This window comes from Chaetodon auriga, chromosome 19 (genome assembly GCF_051107435.1).
Source record: "Chaetodon auriga isolate fChaAug3 chromosome 19, fChaAug3.hap1, whole genome shotgun sequence".
NCBI lineage: Eukaryota > Metazoa > Chordata > Actinopteri > Chaetodontiformes > Chaetodontidae > Chaetodon > Chaetodon auriga.
In genome coordinates, this window is record NC_135092.1 from 15476471 (window position 1) to 15494337 (window position 17867).

Genomic DNA, 17867 nt, shown 5'->3' on the forward strand with positions numbered 1-17867 from the left:
CATATACGTTTATCCTATTTTTCTCTCTTTGTGTTTTCATGCACATAAGTCTATGTTTTGGTTTTTACTGAGATCTATTATGGAACAGACAGAATTGGGTCACCACTTTAACTAAGAGGAATTTGATATGAACCTCAATTAACACAAAGCAGTAAATAATATAGGCTGGGAAACATTGATATACTACACTGTAGTGGGGTGTGGAGCAGTGCCTTAGACTGTGACTGTGTGGGTGTGGATGTTGTGATGTGGACCTTTATATTCAGAGATGAACAAAACAAAGTACCTGTAGGGTTAGATCGACAGTTTTTTTTTTCCTTCACTTAAGTTATAATTTGACTAAAATTGGGCCTCTAAGAACCTTTGCTCATATAGTTTAATGTATGTTATTTTTTTTTTCACTCCTTTTCTCGTGTTTGCCATCTGTCATCATCTCATTCTTTCAGGAGAAAGTGAGCACCAGCCCAGACAAACCCATGAAAATCGATTTGCTACACTTCTCAACAGCAATTATGTAATTAGCATCATTCATACAATTGACCGACAACACAAAAAATTTGATAAAGAATATCTGATATCTTTTGTAGTCACACCTGGTTTTGAGACACTTTGGAACAGTCCTTGCAAAAAAAAATAAAAAATCCAAAAAATTAAAAAAAAAAAAAATCCAATGCACGTATAAACAGTTTACTTTTATTTCCCTTGATAGATTCACATTTCAGCTTGGTCACTTTTTGTTCGCCTTACTGCAAAATATGTTTTGTTTTTTTTGGCCTCTCTTCTGCTTCGGGTCTGTTTTTTTCTTATGCAGAGTGAATTTGAACATGAATGATGTTGCACTATACTGTAAACTGAGAAATTCTCCAGAGAATCTGATGGCTAACCGTTGGGAGGATGAGCTCTGTTTGAGGTGGCTGAAAGAAAAAAAGGCCCTCTAAAATGTATGTAATGTTATGTATTTTTACATATACCGTATCTTTGGTTGAAACCCCTGTCTCCTTCAAGCAGCTCTTTTTTTTTATTCAGCGACAGAAATTTGTCTTTTGCAGTATCTGCCTTTCCCCAGGTGATCATTGAAAATGATAAAATCAGAGATTGGGTGGGATTGTTAGTTGAAAAGAACCTATTTTCACAAACATTTCTTTGCAAATAAATTGTTACCTTCTAAAAACTTAACACAGTGCTCTGTTCATCCCCCATTGCTGTCAAACTAATGGGCACAGGAGTCTTTGTTCCACTGAGGGGTTTATCCTGAAAACAACACATTTATATGCAAAGAGACACTTGTATCATAAAATGCATGCCATTGAGACACTCACTCTAACCCAATGAAACCTCTGATCTTTATGCACCATGTATTTTATGCTGAATAACTGTTGTCACTGTTAGCAAACAAAGACTGTGGAGTCTTGCGATGAGAGGGGTTGTATTTTTATCACACAGCCTGGCCTTTTATTGAATGTTTTAGGTAAAGTTTAACCTATTACAGTCATGAAAGCAAAGTAGTGATAAAGAGTGGAATACATTGACTAACTATCCAGTTGAGTGTATTTTTGAACCTTCAGCAGACTCGGAAAAAAATGCACTAAAAGTTTGTATGTGTATGTATGTGTCCTTGAACATAATGCCAGCACTTTAGAACTACTTAGACAAATGAAAGAAAAGAGAATAGGGTGACCGAGGGTTTGGCGAATGAGGAGAAAACGCAACTTTTAAAGCCATGTGTTCAGAGCGCTGACAATCAGAGTAGGGATGAGACCCAAAGTGCATTATGGGAGATCTGACATGACTTGCTGTGCTCTTGGTGTTTGCTTTGTCTTTCTCCAGCTTGCTTCGGTCTGTGCTAGCTTACTTTTCAGAGTGGAGGGACATGGTGATGTTAACTCAAGCCTTCTTGGTTATAAGTGTGTCTCTGCAACAAGGACTGGGGGACGTTTGACTGATACCTTGGTGCTTTGTGAACAGAGCTGTCCCATGTTGACATGGACCATATCTGTAAAGCTCTGTTAAGCGTCTGGGCTTATTGGTAACCTCTCAATGGACAACAGTCGAAAGACTGAGGATCTTATCATGCAACCCTACACTTTGATCATGGTAATGTTCTTCACTATTAACAGGGCTTGGACCAGGCAAACTGGGATGGGACAATTTCAATGTTGATACTGCTTTATGTTTCAAATGAAAAATGTTAAAATGTTTATGCGCCTTCTGACTCAAGCATCAATAATATATACAACAGAAATGCAAGTTGCCACTTTTGATGTTGCATAAGAATCTACCTTTCATTCCCATCATGGTATTTGCCATCACCAGTTTCAGTTGTGTAGTCCAAGAGTACCTGATTTCTTTAAATGCAATACAGAAAAATCTGCTTTCTAATAAAAGTCCTTACTTCACCATATCATGCCCTCCTCTCCTCTTTTGTCTCAGTGTGTATATTGTTAAGTTATTTCTTTAAGACAGCTTTGTTTCCACAGGCAGAGCATAGTGGCCAGGGATTTACACAGTGCTGACCCAGAAATATCTCTCCAAAGAACCTTTTTTGAGATTAAATACTATAAGATTTACAATTTCACTGTATAGTCCTTCGTTCACTGCTGGATGGATATTAATCTGAGCAGGATGGACGAGTGGAGTTATGCCTCGGTGATGGTGCGTTCAGTTAACTGACAAATTATATTTCCTCATAAATTCATGTGTTTCTTTTACACTTGTTTAAGAACTGAATGAAATTGTTGTTTATCACTGATTGTTCTCTCAGTGATTCCAAAACATGGCCATTTGGTAAAGGGTACTACGTGTTTGAACTCAACGTTGTGCTCTCAGGGTGCTCTGGGATCTATTTGTCATCCTACGTTGCTATGACGTTTTCTACAGCAAAATCGCGCGGCGTGTTGTCAGGTCTCCTGACGGACAAATGTGGCTCACCAGAAATTTGTCTTAAGTATAGACTTGGAGGGAATAAACTAGTACAACAGATCGACTGGAAAAGCAACAGCTTCTGTGCTTCAAAATGAGTGACGACACAGACTCCCCTCCAGAGAGGGAAATGAAGGTATGCTGTCTTATCTTAGTTGTGTTGACAGGTTAGCATGTGCAAGCTAATGTTTGCTAGCAGTGTGCTAGTTCATTTTCAATGGCACTGGCTATCATTGATGTTAGCTAGCTGGTGGGTTTAAGTTTTCTGTATAGTTACCCGTAACCGTGCCGTAAGGCATTTACAGAGCCGTATTAATAACAAACGCAATTAATGGTTGGAGAGGTCGGTTTAAAAGTTTGACAACAAAAAGCTGCTAAGCTACAGCAACTTTTATCTTTGTAAGTTTGCTAGCGACTTATGCTAATAGTAGCTATTAGCATATAGATGCTAGATCATCTGAACCCCTGAGAGTGCACTGCTAACTTGAGTTTAGGTGAATTAACAACCTCCTTTGTGTGTGAAATAACGTCAGAAAATACGCGTTCAGTGAATGTTGCTGTAACGTTACCAACACAGCTAAGCATCGTTAACTAACGTGACGTGACAGCACGGCATGTTGGCTATCAGACAGAATGCTAACTTTCGTTTTCAGGCTACGCATCCCTGTTTATGCTAACAAACCAGTCAAGTTGAAAGCAACCAAACTATTGTTTAAAAGGCAATTATGCTATGATGGTAAAGTAATTTGGTTGCTAGGTCATACTGTATGCGCACAAGCCATTTCAAACATGTGTACAGTGTGTTGTTATTTTTCTTCTCAGAAAGAGGTACGGTTTAGTTCCAAGTTTACAGTTATTGAATAAGAACCTTACATGTTTACCACCCATAACTGGTCACCAAACAGTGCTTGCTTGTCTTTTTCAGGATTTTCAGTTTCGTCAGATGAAGAAAGCAAGAGTGTTTGACCCAGCTGACGAGTTGCCAAAAGAAAGATCAAGTCTGCTTACCATCTCAAACAAATTTGGTTTAACTTTTGTTGGGTTCGACAAAACATTCAAAGTTTTTCGAACTCAAGACATTCTGACTGCTGATAAATTTGATGGCAACCCCAATGAAATAGGTATGAACCTGACTGTACAGCTTTGAATTTGAATACTTATCCATTCTGTTTTTTACTACGTTGCTCTGTAATTCACCGTCAAGAGCTAAGAATATATCTTTAGCTTAATTTAATGTCCATTCCTCACAATTCACTCCAATTTTCCTCATTTTTCTAGTCGAGGGCATAGCAGCACTGGCGGAGGTGACTGTGGAACTGGCTCTGCACCACTTGGCTCTCAGTTGCGATGAACTTACTTTGTCAGTTTGTGGCATGTCTGAGGAGGCAGGGTTGTCCCTCACATTCTATGATGTCCGCACCTTCGTGAATAAGGTGACTACTTTCATCAGTGTATTTAATGTGCCAGTGTATTAAACATACATCATGCCTGTTTCAGGTTCTGCCAGTGTGTGTGTGTGGGGTTAACAAACACAGAGCGACACTTTGCCTGTTGTGCTGTACTATGAGAGAAGGTGTTGTTAATTATTTATTCTAATTATAGTTGTCCAGTGCAGATGACCTTTATAAATACACAGTTTGCACATTTTTACTGCGGATGGTCATATTGAATATGTGGCAATTATACTATTGGAAGTAATAAAATATTAATTCTTCTCAAATAATTTTATGGAAATTAAATCAAGATTTCCAAATTCACAAATTTCATCTTAAATGTGATAATGTCTCTTTCCTGTATATTTAGTATTTATTAAGTGTCCTAAATTCTGCCAGATTTAGTCACTTTAAGCATTTGATCTGTTTGTTGTTTTTGTTAATTCTAATTTTTTTATTTAATTATTTATTTTCCTTTCCAGACAAGGCCACAGAAGTTACCTTTTGCATCACTGCTACCAGCAGTACCCCCTGGCACTTTAGTGCAGGACCTGAAGTGGAATCCTGCACAGGCATCCATGTTGGCTGCCTGTATGTCTGATGGCAGCATGCAGATTTTGGATGTTGCTGACAGTGTCAAAGTGCTGGCTGAGGCACCTGCATCGAGTGGCATCACATGCAGTGAGTGAGCCTCTAAACATAAAAGCTGGGTTTGCCTGTCCATATCTCTATTGTAGCTCAACTGTTTTTAATGAACTTTGTTTCACACAGTTTGTTGGAGTCCAAAGGGAAAACAAGTCGCTGCAGGAAAAATGAATGCCACAGTCTGTCAGTACACACCAGTAAGTGAACCTAATTCACGATCATTAAAACTTAATCACTTATTGCTCCCTGAGAGCTGCAGCATCTAATGAATGACAAGATGAAAAACTGATTTTCTCCTTTGTTGAAAGGCTCTAGAGGAAAAGAAAGTTATCCCATGTCCACACTTCTACACCTCTGATGAACCCGTCAAAGGTAAAGCAAATCGTGTACCTATAAAACTAAGTAAGATCTGATTTGTTTGCCTATATACTGAGCTGGATTATTAATGGCATATAATACCAGTATCGTTCATATTCTAATTTGCTTGCGTTTTACTTTCATCACTGTGTTTACTGTGCCACATCTGTGCTAACGCCTCTCTTTCCTGTTATCTCTCACAGTTCTGGATGTTCTGTGGCTGAGAACATTTGTGTTTGCTGTGGTATATGCTGCAGCAGATGGGTCACTTGAGACCCCCCCTGAGCTTGTGTTGATCTCCCTCCCTGTGAGTATGCCCTACATCCACAGTCCAATTAATTCATCCATTTGGATTTTTGTCAGGTTGTACCCCTCCAGTCTTCAATGCTGTCTTGCTCTTTGCCTCAGTAGATACATTTGACCATAAATTTCGAGTGTTATCTGTTTAGTCATGATATTCTCTCCTCATGGCCTCAACAACAAGGTGAAGAAAGAAATGCAGGTCATGCATTTTAGCTTTGCAGGTCAAATGCTTTGTGGTGTTACCATATTTTTATGTAATGGCTCTGCAATCACATAGAGGCTTCTGCTGCAGCTGAAATGCACCTCCTCATGTATTGTTACTTGAGTAGAATCCTTCATGTAGCTGAACACGAAGTCCTACAAGTCTTTGTGTTTGTTGTCCTCAAGCTTCTTAGGTCACAGCGTATCATACCTGTTCTTGTACCTGAGCATGTTAATGCATATACTCCTCAGTGTATGTAGTGGCATTCTTTTCCTGGCAAATGATAGATTATAAAGCAGCTAAAATATGCTGCCGTCAAATAAATGTTTCATCCATTGTTCCATCTTGTTAATGTACTGTAAGCAAATGATGATGTTTGTTTTTGTAGAAGAAGGATGAGAAGATGGAGACAAAGTATCTGAACTTTAGTGACACGGTGTACGGCAGCTGCGTTGAGCGACAGCACCACTACTTCCTTAACCATGTAGAGGACTGGTAAGAATGATCGCAATTTACAGGCATGGGTGGTTTGGTAAGCACCCAAAGGCAAGTTCGAGACTAAATGTGTTGTTTATCCCTTCAGACTCCTAGTTGTACTGTTTTAGTGTCACGTTAAATTAGTGAAATGTGTTGCTTTGCCTCATTGTTTATTTCATCCAGGGACCTTGTGTTTGCGGCATCAGCAGCTTCCATTGAAGTCAGTGTCATAGCCAGACAAGAGGACAAGGTAATGAAGTTAAACAACTGTATAGAAATCTTGAGTTGAAAATGCGCACAATGAAAAGTGTCTCTAACTATGACGGATTTCCATTTAAATTCCAGCAGAGATGTAAACTATGAGATCGGTGTAGTTTTGAAAGGTAAACATGCCATTGTGAATGTTTGCGATGCTCAGACGCATCAAGTAGAGTTACATAATTGTTCTACAAAGTTTGTCTCACTCAAAACACTTTCTGATTAGATCATTTGTGCCGGCCGAGTTTCCCCCATCTACACTCAACGAACCTAATGCCACATACTTAACCAGTCCTCTTGATGACAGTTGTGCCAGCTTGTGGATGTGCTGAAGTTTTTAAATTGCTGTAACAGGACTCCAATGCAAAAAAATAATGTGATCTTCGGTGTTGATTTTGTCAAAACCACAACTAATTACATATAGCTCTGATGCTCAATTTTGTTTTACATAAGAGCAGATGAGTGCTTTCTGTGCGGGGTGAGGAAAACACATCAAATGTTTGTAGATTGTCATAACCACGATGAATATTGTCCTTCTTTAGATCTGGGAGCTTTGGATCCTGGAGGATGCGAGTAGGGCTGAGCTTCCCGTGACCGAGACAAGTGAAGACACTCTTCCCCTTGGCTTAGCCATAGACTACACCAGCCAGCAGGAGATACACATCAGTAAGTGAATTTGGATTTTCTGTGCAACTACACTTATCCTAATCTTTGTTGTTGAACGTTAAAGTTAATTTCCCTTTGTCAAAGCCGACGCTCAAAGATGGTTATCAGTTGGCAAATTAACACCAATTTAGAGCCCAGTAAACTTTGTTTTAGCACTTTGAAAAGGAATTAACACGGCCTGTGCGTAGGCTGTCAGTGTTAAGTACACCACCCGTTTATGTACACAACTACTATGTTTAAGTTTGTATGCACACGACGCATCATTGGAAAGCTAAGATTCTTATTCTTATTCTCAACAGCTGTTAGAGTCAATGCCATAATCAAATGATTCCAAATTTGAGGCAAGTCGCCTTGAAAGTCTCAGTAATCCACCGATTACAACACTCTTACAAAAACGGTCTTGTTACATTGGCATGGTCCAGATGATCCATGCCAGTAAAATACTTATTTTTAAACTCTATAATAATCCACTCCTTTCATCTAAAAATCAATCCAGTTGCAGCCAGTTGGGCAGATGAGTGGTGCTTTGTGTAGCTATTGAAATCTGAAAATGAGGATGTGCAGCTTCAGTTGGTAACTTTACAGCTAATACAAGGAATAGGGGTATTATAAATGACTTGAAACTATGACTACAATATAGATACCTAAATATAAATTTACATGGTCTGAATATAAATATAGATATTTATCTAGATAAATATAGTGAATGGCCTTTTTTCGTGGGGGAAAGCTTACACATACCATTAGAAAAACATATATAAAATAATCATTTTCTGTGGTATTATTATCAATAGTTACTGATCTTGGGCAATGGTAAGCCTTCATGCTGTACTCCAATTGTGTTTTCCAGCTCAATAGGCTCAGATAGAGTCATCTGATTGCAAAAAAACTTCTACATCTATTACTCAATGCCTGTAGGACTTTGATTATGCAGGACAGTGATTATGGCTGCTGTGGATAAAACTCCAGAGGGTTCCCTTTCAAAAGAGACCAAAACCATGCATTTACTCCAGATGGTTCGAGAACAGCTGTCAAATTATTTTAGGTTTGCCTTTGATAGGCTAATTGAACAGGAACAGTAAGAGCGTTTGAGTAAAGGTCATATGCATTTTACCACAGTTATGTTGTTTTAATCAATCTTGTTGTGGTGGGACAGTTTTTATACTGGTGCCAGAACACCAGCAAAAAAAGACTGTTAACACCAGTGTCACTTTGGTGCAGCTGAGGTTTTTTTCCAAGTAAAGCTGATGTAGATTTTCTTTTTTTATACCATTTCTACTCAGAACAGTGTTGCAGTGTTGGTTTATGGCAATATTGGATTAACAGGATTTATGCATCTCTGAGGTGAACGCTCAATTGGAAGCTATTTAATTCATGTTATAAGCTGAAAGAGACATGTGGTTTATGAATTCAGAAAATGTGCTATTTCCCACTTTTCTATTATTGGTGTAACAATATAAAATCACACACTGTGATAGACATTTTTAGGCGTATCTTCCCTATTTGCAACCATGTTCTCTGCTATGATCAAGCGAACATCACAACATCTCCCGCTTCGACAGTCAGAACGTATTAAAGTCGATCTCTCCCACTTGCAATTGCCATTTGTTTTTTTATTTTTGGATATCGCTTTAATTTTCACAGCATTAATAATTATAAACGGTGTTGGCACGTCCGCAGCGAAGCTCAATGAATTCCGTGGGTTTTTCAGAAAATAGTGAAATGACAGTATGGACGGTGAGGAGAAAATTAAACCAGTTTAGGCAGGTTTCTACACCATCTGCCACTAGCAGCACCGCCCACCCTGATAAGCCTGTTTTAATGAACATGCATGCTTAGAGTATTTTACACTGAGACGGGTAAGATGTATGTTTTACTGTTCTTGAAAAACTCAATTTCTCTTTTCAGCTTCCTCTTTTCAGCAAACTCCTGATTCCTGTGGTATAAAGTTGTTGGCATATTGAAGTTAACATTAATTTGCTAATTATCTCTTGTACTGCATACCATGCATTCGTTTAGGCACCACAGCATTTTATGTGCAACACTCCCTTAATGACCAAATGAAGCTGAAATCCGCCAAGTTTCTTTGTGCATACAGCATCCACTGCAGTGCTCTATTGCAGCATGTGTAAAGAATAGTGATAAGCTACCGTCTCAGTACACTGTTTTATCTTAAATGGCCCAGTCTGCCAGACATTCACGTAGAGCTGCTGTTGCTGTCTAGTCACATCTCTCCCCGCTCGCTCTCAGAACTCCCTCCCCAGCAAGAAAAGAACCTGCAATTTGAGGAACATTTTGACATGATTGTAGTCTGATCAAAACCTTTATCCGAAGTGAGACATTAGATAGGGAAGGCGAAGGGAGAGTAACGAGAGAGTTATCTGTGGAGGGGGAAAAAAATGCACTCATTAAAATGGCTCAGACAAGCTAGAGGACCACAACAAACAACAAAGCCCAGACAATCCTGTTGCAGAATGCTGATGAGGTTTACCTTGTGCCTCTCCCTTCTGTTCGCTCCTTCTTTCACCCTCTCTCTCTCTCTCTCTCTCTTTGCGTCTCTTTATTTTTCAAACTATATTTTCTTAATTGAGATGAAGCTAAACATTAGATGCTGCATTTTTGTTTTTTTATGCTCTGCATTACGTGCTTATTTTGTGGAGAACTTAGGATCACTTTACCTCTCGAAACATAATGCTAATCAGTGCTTGCTTGAATATGTATGTGGATTTTTCTGTGTGGGTGTACGTGTCTGCGGTAGATATAGGTTTGAATTTATGCAGACAATAAAATCCTGATGCACTGTCATGTCAAAGCGTGCATGCAGTTCATGGACTGAATGTACAGTAGATGCAAAATACAGGAAAATCATCCAAGAGGTGAGTCAGTGGTAATTAATCAAACACTGAAATGTAAGAAGCAGCCGCTGCTGTCATCCCCTGATGACCGTGAAAGTGACACTCAAGGAGTGGTTTTAGATATGAGACAGAGAGGACAACGTGTTCAGTTTGCTTTTTCGACGTATCTGAAATGACTATTATCAACTCTGACTAATGCATCTTTAATTTGGGGTGTGAATACTCAGTTTTATCATTGAAATGTTGGTTTAGGATGGATATGCCATTTTGTCTGCAGCCCACAGCACACAGCGTGATTTTGGAAAGTGCAGGAAAGTGGGTGTGAAGAGCAGGAAAGAGTTTGGGGGTTTGGCAAGAAGAGGAACGCAGTGGACTGTGTTTTACCAAATGAGACATTGCAGGACAGTTGTCTTTGTGCACGACCACAGTGTGCCTTTCTGGACTGGACGCTGGGTACTTATTTTAACCACTGGAGGGTGGAATAAGCCAAGATCAAGATAACTACAGCACTAACATACATACAGGCTTTGTGCTTGAATACTGTCAACACTTTCATGACTGAAGTGACAAACAGCATTTTGTCGTCACGAACAGAGAAAGCAGAGACAGCAGACGACACTTGCTGTTAATTGTCTCCCTCGTGCAGTGGTGTGATTTGGAAGCAGAAAGCTGTGCAGAATGCAAAATTCTGTTACTGCATAATGTAGATTGCTGTTGCACGTGGCGCTTAATTAATAGACTTAAGACAAAATTTCCTACCAGAGAGATTTTTCTTGGCTCTCTGATCTGTGGAGGGTTACAAAATGTGCCACAGGGGGAGGAAATGAGGGAAATGGACTCTGTGTGTTTGTGGGCGAGTGGATGCGTTTAACTGAGGAGTTATATGTTTGGTGTGTTCTGTGAAATTAAAGCAAACCTCTCATCTTTCACTGCGCATCATTGAGAAAGTGGTATCTCTCTGTCTAAATGACTGTTCTCTTTGCCTCTGTCTGTATCCCATCTTTGCACCCTTTCAAAGCTGATGAGAAGACCTTGCCTCCGGCGCCCACTATGCTAATGCTATCCACCGAGGGACTACTCTGCCCATTTGCTCTGCTCAACCTCAATCCTGGGGTTAAACAACTGGTCACACCCCCGGGTACCCTCCCCTTGGAGGGGGAAAGACTGCCCAAGCCAGGTAGGCGTGCCATTGTACTCAACAGATGTTTTGTCTTAAAGTGTTGTTGAGAGTGGGGCACAATTATTCATCGTCATACAAGTGGCAGGCTCCACAGCTCAGTTTAACAGCCCGAGAGACCTGTCAATCAAGCAAACACACATCCAAATACATCCCTGTTTATGCTTATCTTAAAGTCTTCAAGGAACATTCATTCTGCATAAAATTTGAGTTCTTTGATCAGTTCATTTATTATATATTTTTGAAGGAAAATGTTGTTTAGATGTATTTTTTTTTTTTTTCACTTTATTTCCACTAACATTTATTGCCTGAGACCAGTTGTTGTGATCATGCAGGGATCTTTGGCAAGACTGTGAAGAGTTTTCTTTTCTATAATCAGGAAAACCAGTGTTTTTACTCAGCCAGTTTCTTTCAGAAAGAGGCCTCACAACATCCTTTGAAGTCTGGGAGAAATGTGGCTGTGAGCATCTAACCATGAAAAATTTGGACTTTTCTAAGGCTAACCCATTTGCTTCTAGAATTAGCAAACTTTGCTCAAAGACATAACTTGAGCAACATGTGATGAGATCAAATGAAAACAAATTTCTTTTTTGTTCACAGGTTCTTTGGCAACCCAACCACCCAAAATTGCTGCCTCTGTCCCATCTGCCCCAGCGACATTCCCAAACCTCGGCCTTGCCTCTACAGCTGCTTCCACTCCTCCAGCCCCTCTTGCTTCTACTTCCGCCGCCCCATTCAGCATTGTTCCCGCAGCTCCTGTGTCGTCGTCATCGTCTTCATTCATTTTCTCAGTACCTACGACGTGCTCCACCTCTGCCCCTTCAGCCTTCTCTCTGGGGGGATCCGCGCCTTTCGGCTCAGGATCCTCAGGCTTCTCCTTTGCCTCCAAACCACCCTCTGACACTCCCTCAGCGCCTTCAGCGTTTTCTTTCACCCCTTCCATCAAACCATCGACAGTGGTGGCTCCAGCTCCAGCTCCCGCCCCAACTCCCCAGAGCCTTGCTGCCCCCTCCCCACCAACGGTGAAACTGAATCTAAATGAGAGGTAAATCATTATTTTTTACTGACATGATTTATAAAACCAAAGACTATACAAAGACAAAAAATCTCTCTGTTCTTTCCCAAGGTTTTCAGCATTGGAGACCCCAGCACCACAGTCTTTCTCCTTCAATTCCTCGCTGCCCAAAACCGTTGTCTCCAACTCCAGTAGTCTGACCACCCCTCCACTATCGGTCACTAAGCCAGCAGCTGTATTAAGTAAGAAAGTCCTGCCTTTATCATTCTTCTTTTTTATCAAAGCGCTCTTTAAACCTTAATCTTCAAACCTTGGGTTGTGATTCTGATATTCTTGGTTGTGTCGCAGCCCCAGTGCGTCCAGTTCAAACCAGCACACCACCCGCACTCGTCCAGAAACCTGCTCCTGCTGCCCAGGGCCGTGTCCAAACTCCACAGGTCCTGACTGGTTTTGTTGATGTGTTGCTCAAAAACCTGACAAACATGTTCACCATAGGAACACAGTGAAGGCACAGAACCTCTGTTAGAACCCTCGGCTTCCCCGAGATTTTTAAGGACAAGAAAAATATTCAACGAGATAGTTTCAGTGTTCTTTGTCTGCTGTCTATTTTCATCCTCTTCACCCATTCCCTGCAACTTTTGCTTGGCTGTAATTGTTAATTGTTAATATCTCACAAATGAAAGAAGAGCATTCAGTCCCCACAGGAAGGACACCGTAGTAATAGTACAAAGAGCTGTCAGTGGCGGGAGGAAAGCGTAGCGTTAGTGTTTATATTAGATTACACATATTTTAATTTTTTTGTTCAGACTTGATATATGGGTTGTGTGTGTTTGTTGGTGTGTGTTTCTTACTTTACTACTTCTCGATGCAGGCAGCTGTAAGTGTGAAGGCTCTGGAGAAGCAGCTACAGCAAAAGAAGGACTCTGATCCCATTATGGCTGGTATATTGGAGGAGGTGAGACATATCGTCTAGTCAACACTAGAGTACCATGTACCACTTTTAATTGGTGAGCTTGAGAAGGTGAGAGACTCGTGGCTCACACCATATGGGGAAAAATACTAGCTAGACGCTTGTGTTCATGACTGCACACCGCAGGTGTTCTTGGATAATTTTTGCTCTTGATGAAAATGTAATAAGAAATCTTTGAATTATCTTTCAAGTAGCTGTGACCTTTTGTCATATTTTGACTAAGGTACACCGTTTTTTTTCCGATTAGGGCATGTTTGATGTAAACAGTATTTCATTTGAAATTTTCATGTTTAACAAGTTGGTGTATATCAGGATGTTGGTGCTCAGGATGGACTTAACATGAAAACGTGCAAATAACTGAGCACGTCTTTGACTTCTCATCAGATTGCACACTTCCAGAAGGAGTTAGACGACCTAAAGGCACGAAATGCAAAAGCTGACTTCAAGGTTGGCACCAATGAGGAGATGAAGGAGTTGAGGAAGGAGTCAGAGGACCTCCATGTTTTCACCCTGGAGATCAAGGAAACGACAGAGGTAAGACCATGGTTGAAAAACCAAAACAGGTTCAGACACTGCCTGGTCTGACCCAAATCGCTGTTAGTAAAACCACTCTGGCCAGTCAAGCCCTACCCCCAACAACTGCCTCCTACTCAGAATGAAATTGTCTTAGAATAACAGACTCACTGTTAGAAGTTGACAGTGTTATGATAGATAAAAATACCAGCGTGTGTGCCATCTTCCCCTCTTGTGGCTGCAGAAGACAATGCTTAAAGTTTCAGAGTTTGGGTTTTATTGTCTGGGCTAACTCTTAAATAAGAAAATGTTCAAAAGTACGTTGCCCATGTTCTGCTCCATATATTCTGTTCTTCAAAGTATATGTTGACTTGGATAACTTGTCTGTAGGATATACCATATGCAGACAAGCCTTTTTAGTCTTGTCTGTATTTCGCAAAAACAAATGTAGGGAAAACGTGGCACTCAACACAGCAAAAGTGTCATGTCGTGTGTTGGTCTTTTGGGTTCAGTTATTTACAATAGTTTTGATTCAGAAAGAAAAGCGGCTCTGAATTGATTGTTGTGTATTTTTACCTGTTTTGTTCATTTATTTCAACAGTTGTGGTCTCTTTGTTGAATTAAACCTGTTCTAGCATGAATATCCTCCTCCAACCTTTTTTTTGTTTTCTTTCCCTGATTCACAGTCTCTCCACGGGGACATTGGTACACTGAAGACCACCTTACTGGACGGCTTTGCTGGAGCAGAAGAAGCCAAAACCCAGAGTGAGCTGAGCAGAGACCCAAATTACAGACAGCTGCTGTACAAAAAACCTCTGGACCCACGCAACGAGGAGCAGCTCAAGGTGACAAGCAGGACGATGAAAGATGATTTCATGAATGGATGCTTCACAGAGCCCTTACATGAATCATCTACATACTCCTTTTTTTTTTATTTCCTTCAGGAGATTCGCAGGCTGTACCAGTATGTTACGTTTGCTGTGGAAGATGTCAATGACGTGTTGGATGTGGAATGGCAGAAACACCTGGAGAAGAAGAAAAAGCAGAAGTAAGCTCCAAAGATCAGCTGTGTAAGTGAAAAGATATGGTTGAGTGTCATTTGTACTGAAGTGCTTGTCTTCCTCACAGACACATGGTGGTGCCAGGGCGCGAGGGTCTGTTCACTACACTGGGCAACAACCTGTACATTATCAACCAGCAGAAGAACCAGTTGGACCAGTTGGTTAAGAAACTGACTTCACTGCGCCTCTATAACAAGACCTCCACTTCAACTATAAACCTCAGTACTGAGACAGCAACAACTACTGGGTAGGAGCTGGCAAAGAACGAGCAGTAGGAGCAGAGTTATGTGAAAATGTGTTAATGAGTATAACATGTTGTACATTTGGAGTTTGTTTTGAGGAAGAGGACTCTGCAGTGCAGCTGCGGAAATCACAGACTTAACAGTTCAAGTTAACCTTGAACTTGAATGGGCTGAAATTTGAATCCAAAGCAGTTTTTGAATAATTAAAACTGAATAAATTCAGCTTTTGTTTTCGTAACTGGGTGGCATAATAGCTAACAATGTAATCGCCATGATCCATGAATTACACAAAGATTGCCCTCATTTCTTTCAGTGCATCAGTTTTAGAAAAGGTGTTGTTGTTTGCAACTTAAACAACTTGCTTGTGTGTTTTGTGACAGTTTGGAAGGTGAGCTTAAGAGTTTAAGGGACGCGCTCCAGCAGGCCAAGCTGGACACCACCCCTCCTAAGACCAAATCCGAATCTCCAACAGCCAAGATATCATCAGTGAAACAATCCCAGCTGCGTAATTTCCTCTCAAAGGGACAGATGCCTCCTGTCCGCTCTACTGCACCAGGTACACAGATCCTGCTCAGACTCATTTAAGAAGGATTACTCTGATGTCTGGAAGTGGAATCTTCATCAGTTTTTCTTGTGTAAATTTGCTTTACTGACTAGCAATTTGTGCTTGCGTGAAAGTGTACAAGTGTAGTAAATCTTTACCTTGAATTCTCTGTGAGGCTCCAATAATAATCAAACAAATAAAAGGTCTCAATGTTGGGAGGAGCATTCACTTAAATAGGGCTGTTGAACAAGAGTAGATGGTCTGTTAATGCAGAGAGATAAACAAAATATTGCCGCAATGCAGCTGCAGTTATTGGTAATCTACATGTTCTTTATTCTCTTCCAGCCAACCTGTCTCGCTCTGCCTTCCTTTCACCTAAATACTATGAGGACTTGGATGACGTGAGCTCCACGTCCTCCCTGTCCCAGTCCCTGGAGCCTCACCCAGCTCACTTGGAGCTGGAGGATGAGGAACTACAGCCAGAGCCTCTTCCCATGCCTGTCATTCCCCCAGCATTGTCAATGCCCCGACACCCTACAGTCGTGAGGACCCCCTCTATCCAGCCAGGCTTCGGGGCCATCCAGTCCACCCCTTTAACCAAAATTCACTCAGTCCAGGGTATGGGCTTTGGACTCAGCCCTATTGCCAGCCCGGGTGAGTCAATCAGAACTACTGTTACATCAGAGATGTGATGCAACATACAGTTGCCACAAGATGTCAGCTTTTTAATGCAGCTGATAAACACCGGTAGGCCTGCTTTGTCTCATAAATGTTCCTCACTTTATTGATATTTCAGTCCCAACCAATAAGATCAACCTCAGCGGGGCTGATAGCACTGCTCTCGCCACCAAGACAGTGAAACACGGAGCCCCACCAGCTGAGAGGACCATCCCTGTCACCATCCCTGCCCAGCAGGCTGCAGCCACTGCTGCTCTACGCAGGCAGATGGCCAATCAGAAGACAGGTAGGAAGAACATGCCACGGTCACCAGCCTGTGACTGCAGCCAAAAACAATAATACGTTTATTTTTAAACAGTAATGAAGATGAATGAAGTCGTTAGGGGCAGTGTGTAGAAGAAGTTGTTAGTATGATATTGATAATATTGTATTGCTATGCTCACTGTTATTCACCAGGGGGAGACACAGACTTCCAAATAATATGAAATTAGTAGCTTTATGTCCCAACTCAGTGCCCCATCATACCTGAGACTCACTTACTAAAATATATAATAATGAATAATAGATAATTCAGGGCTTAAATTGCCATGGAAACATTCAGTTCATTTTACGACACCTGTCTGGTATTTCTTTGAATTTAAGCCCTGGCTGTGTGTGTGTCTGTAGGTGCATGTTTTTCTAATGTAAACATTGGCTTTGTTACATCTGTGTGTGTGTTTCAGCTGTCGTCAGTGCTTCCTTGACAGAGTCCACTTTGAAGACCGTTCCTCAGGTGGTCAATGTCCAGGAGCTGAAGGACAAGGGACCTCCTGCACCGGTGCCCAATATCATCAGGTAAAAGTGAATTCATTTATGTCTTCAGTGTCGTGAATGTCTACCAGTTCCAGGTTACTGAAACTGGATTCATTTGGTAGTGCTCCTTTCACTTGATTTGAAATGCAGTCCATTTGGCACAGGAGGCATTTTAATTGATATGTGGCAGATAAAGTTAATGAGATCATTTCACATTTTGAACCCTTTCTTTGTCTGACTTAACTATCTAATCTGTCCTATTCATATATTTCCTGTTTGATACCAAGCATGTTATATAATATTTATAGCGTTATCCACTTGGATCTATTTCTGATACAGTGAGTAGACGGTCTGTCACTATGAGTCCTCGAGCGGTCCAGTGTTTGTTTTTAGTGTGTCTCCTCGGTATAGATTTATCAGGTCACTGACTCCACCCAGTCTTAGCCAATGCACACCACGACTGGCAGAGGCCCACAGTCTGCGAGGACGCCTTAAATTTACATCTGAGCTTCTTTCTTCAAGCGTCACATCTCTATGTGTAATACTGTTTTTACTTCTTTCTCTTTTACATACACTGCAGTCTGTTTTTAATTGTTTTGGCTCTGCTGCAGTGTTGTAAAATGAAGCAGTGGTGTTAAAGTGTCGACTTCCAGCTTTTTTAAGTACGTCTACAATATGTTCATGTGCTTACTGTGTGAATAGTGTAGGAAGGTCTTTTTACCTCTTGGGGTGTATAAAAAGGGGCACAGCTTAAAGGTAA

General features: G+C 40.9%; 1 protein-coding gene across 2 annotated transcripts in view; it reads left to right on the top strand.

Annotated features, from left to right (window-relative positions):
- Window positions 1-2905: 2905 nt before the first annotated feature.
- nup214 (nucleoporin 214) overlaps window positions 2906-17867 on the top strand; it is a 28251-nt gene continuing 13289 nt past the window's right edge. For both annotated transcript variants that reach the window (XM_076758281.1, XM_076758282.1), the window contains exons 1-23: window positions 2906-3055; window positions 3845-4040; window positions 4198-4352; window positions 4835-5033; window positions 5124-5194; window positions 5306-5369; window positions 5558-5661; window positions 6248-6354; window positions 6520-6586; window positions 7137-7260; window positions 11134-11292; window positions 11893-12337; window positions 12419-12549; window positions 12656-12744; window positions 13179-13262; window positions 13662-13811; window positions 14477-14635; window positions 14735-14838; window positions 14919-15098; window positions 15474-15649; window positions 15983-16291; window positions 16434-16601; window positions 17038-17149. In XM_076758281.1, coding sequence (XP_076614396.1) covers window positions 3014-3055; window positions 3845-4040; window positions 4198-4352; window positions 4835-5033; window positions 5124-5194; window positions 5306-5369; window positions 5558-5661; window positions 6248-6354; window positions 6520-6586; window positions 7137-7260; window positions 11134-11292; window positions 11893-12337; window positions 12419-12549; window positions 12656-12744; window positions 13179-13262; window positions 13662-13811; window positions 14477-14635; window positions 14735-14838; window positions 14919-15098; window positions 15474-15649; window positions 15983-16291; window positions 16434-16601; window positions 17038-17149 — 3395 coding nt within the window. In that variant the 5' untranslated portion in view covers window positions 2906-3013. The remainder of the gene's footprint in view (window positions 3056-3844; window positions 4041-4197; window positions 4353-4834; window positions 5034-5123; window positions 5195-5305; window positions 5370-5557; window positions 5662-6247; window positions 6355-6519; window positions 6587-7136; window positions 7261-11133; window positions 11293-11892; window positions 12338-12418; window positions 12550-12655; window positions 12745-13178; window positions 13263-13661; window positions 13812-14476; window positions 14636-14734; window positions 14839-14918; window positions 15099-15473; window positions 15650-15982; window positions 16292-16433; window positions 16602-17037; window positions 17150-17867) is intronic.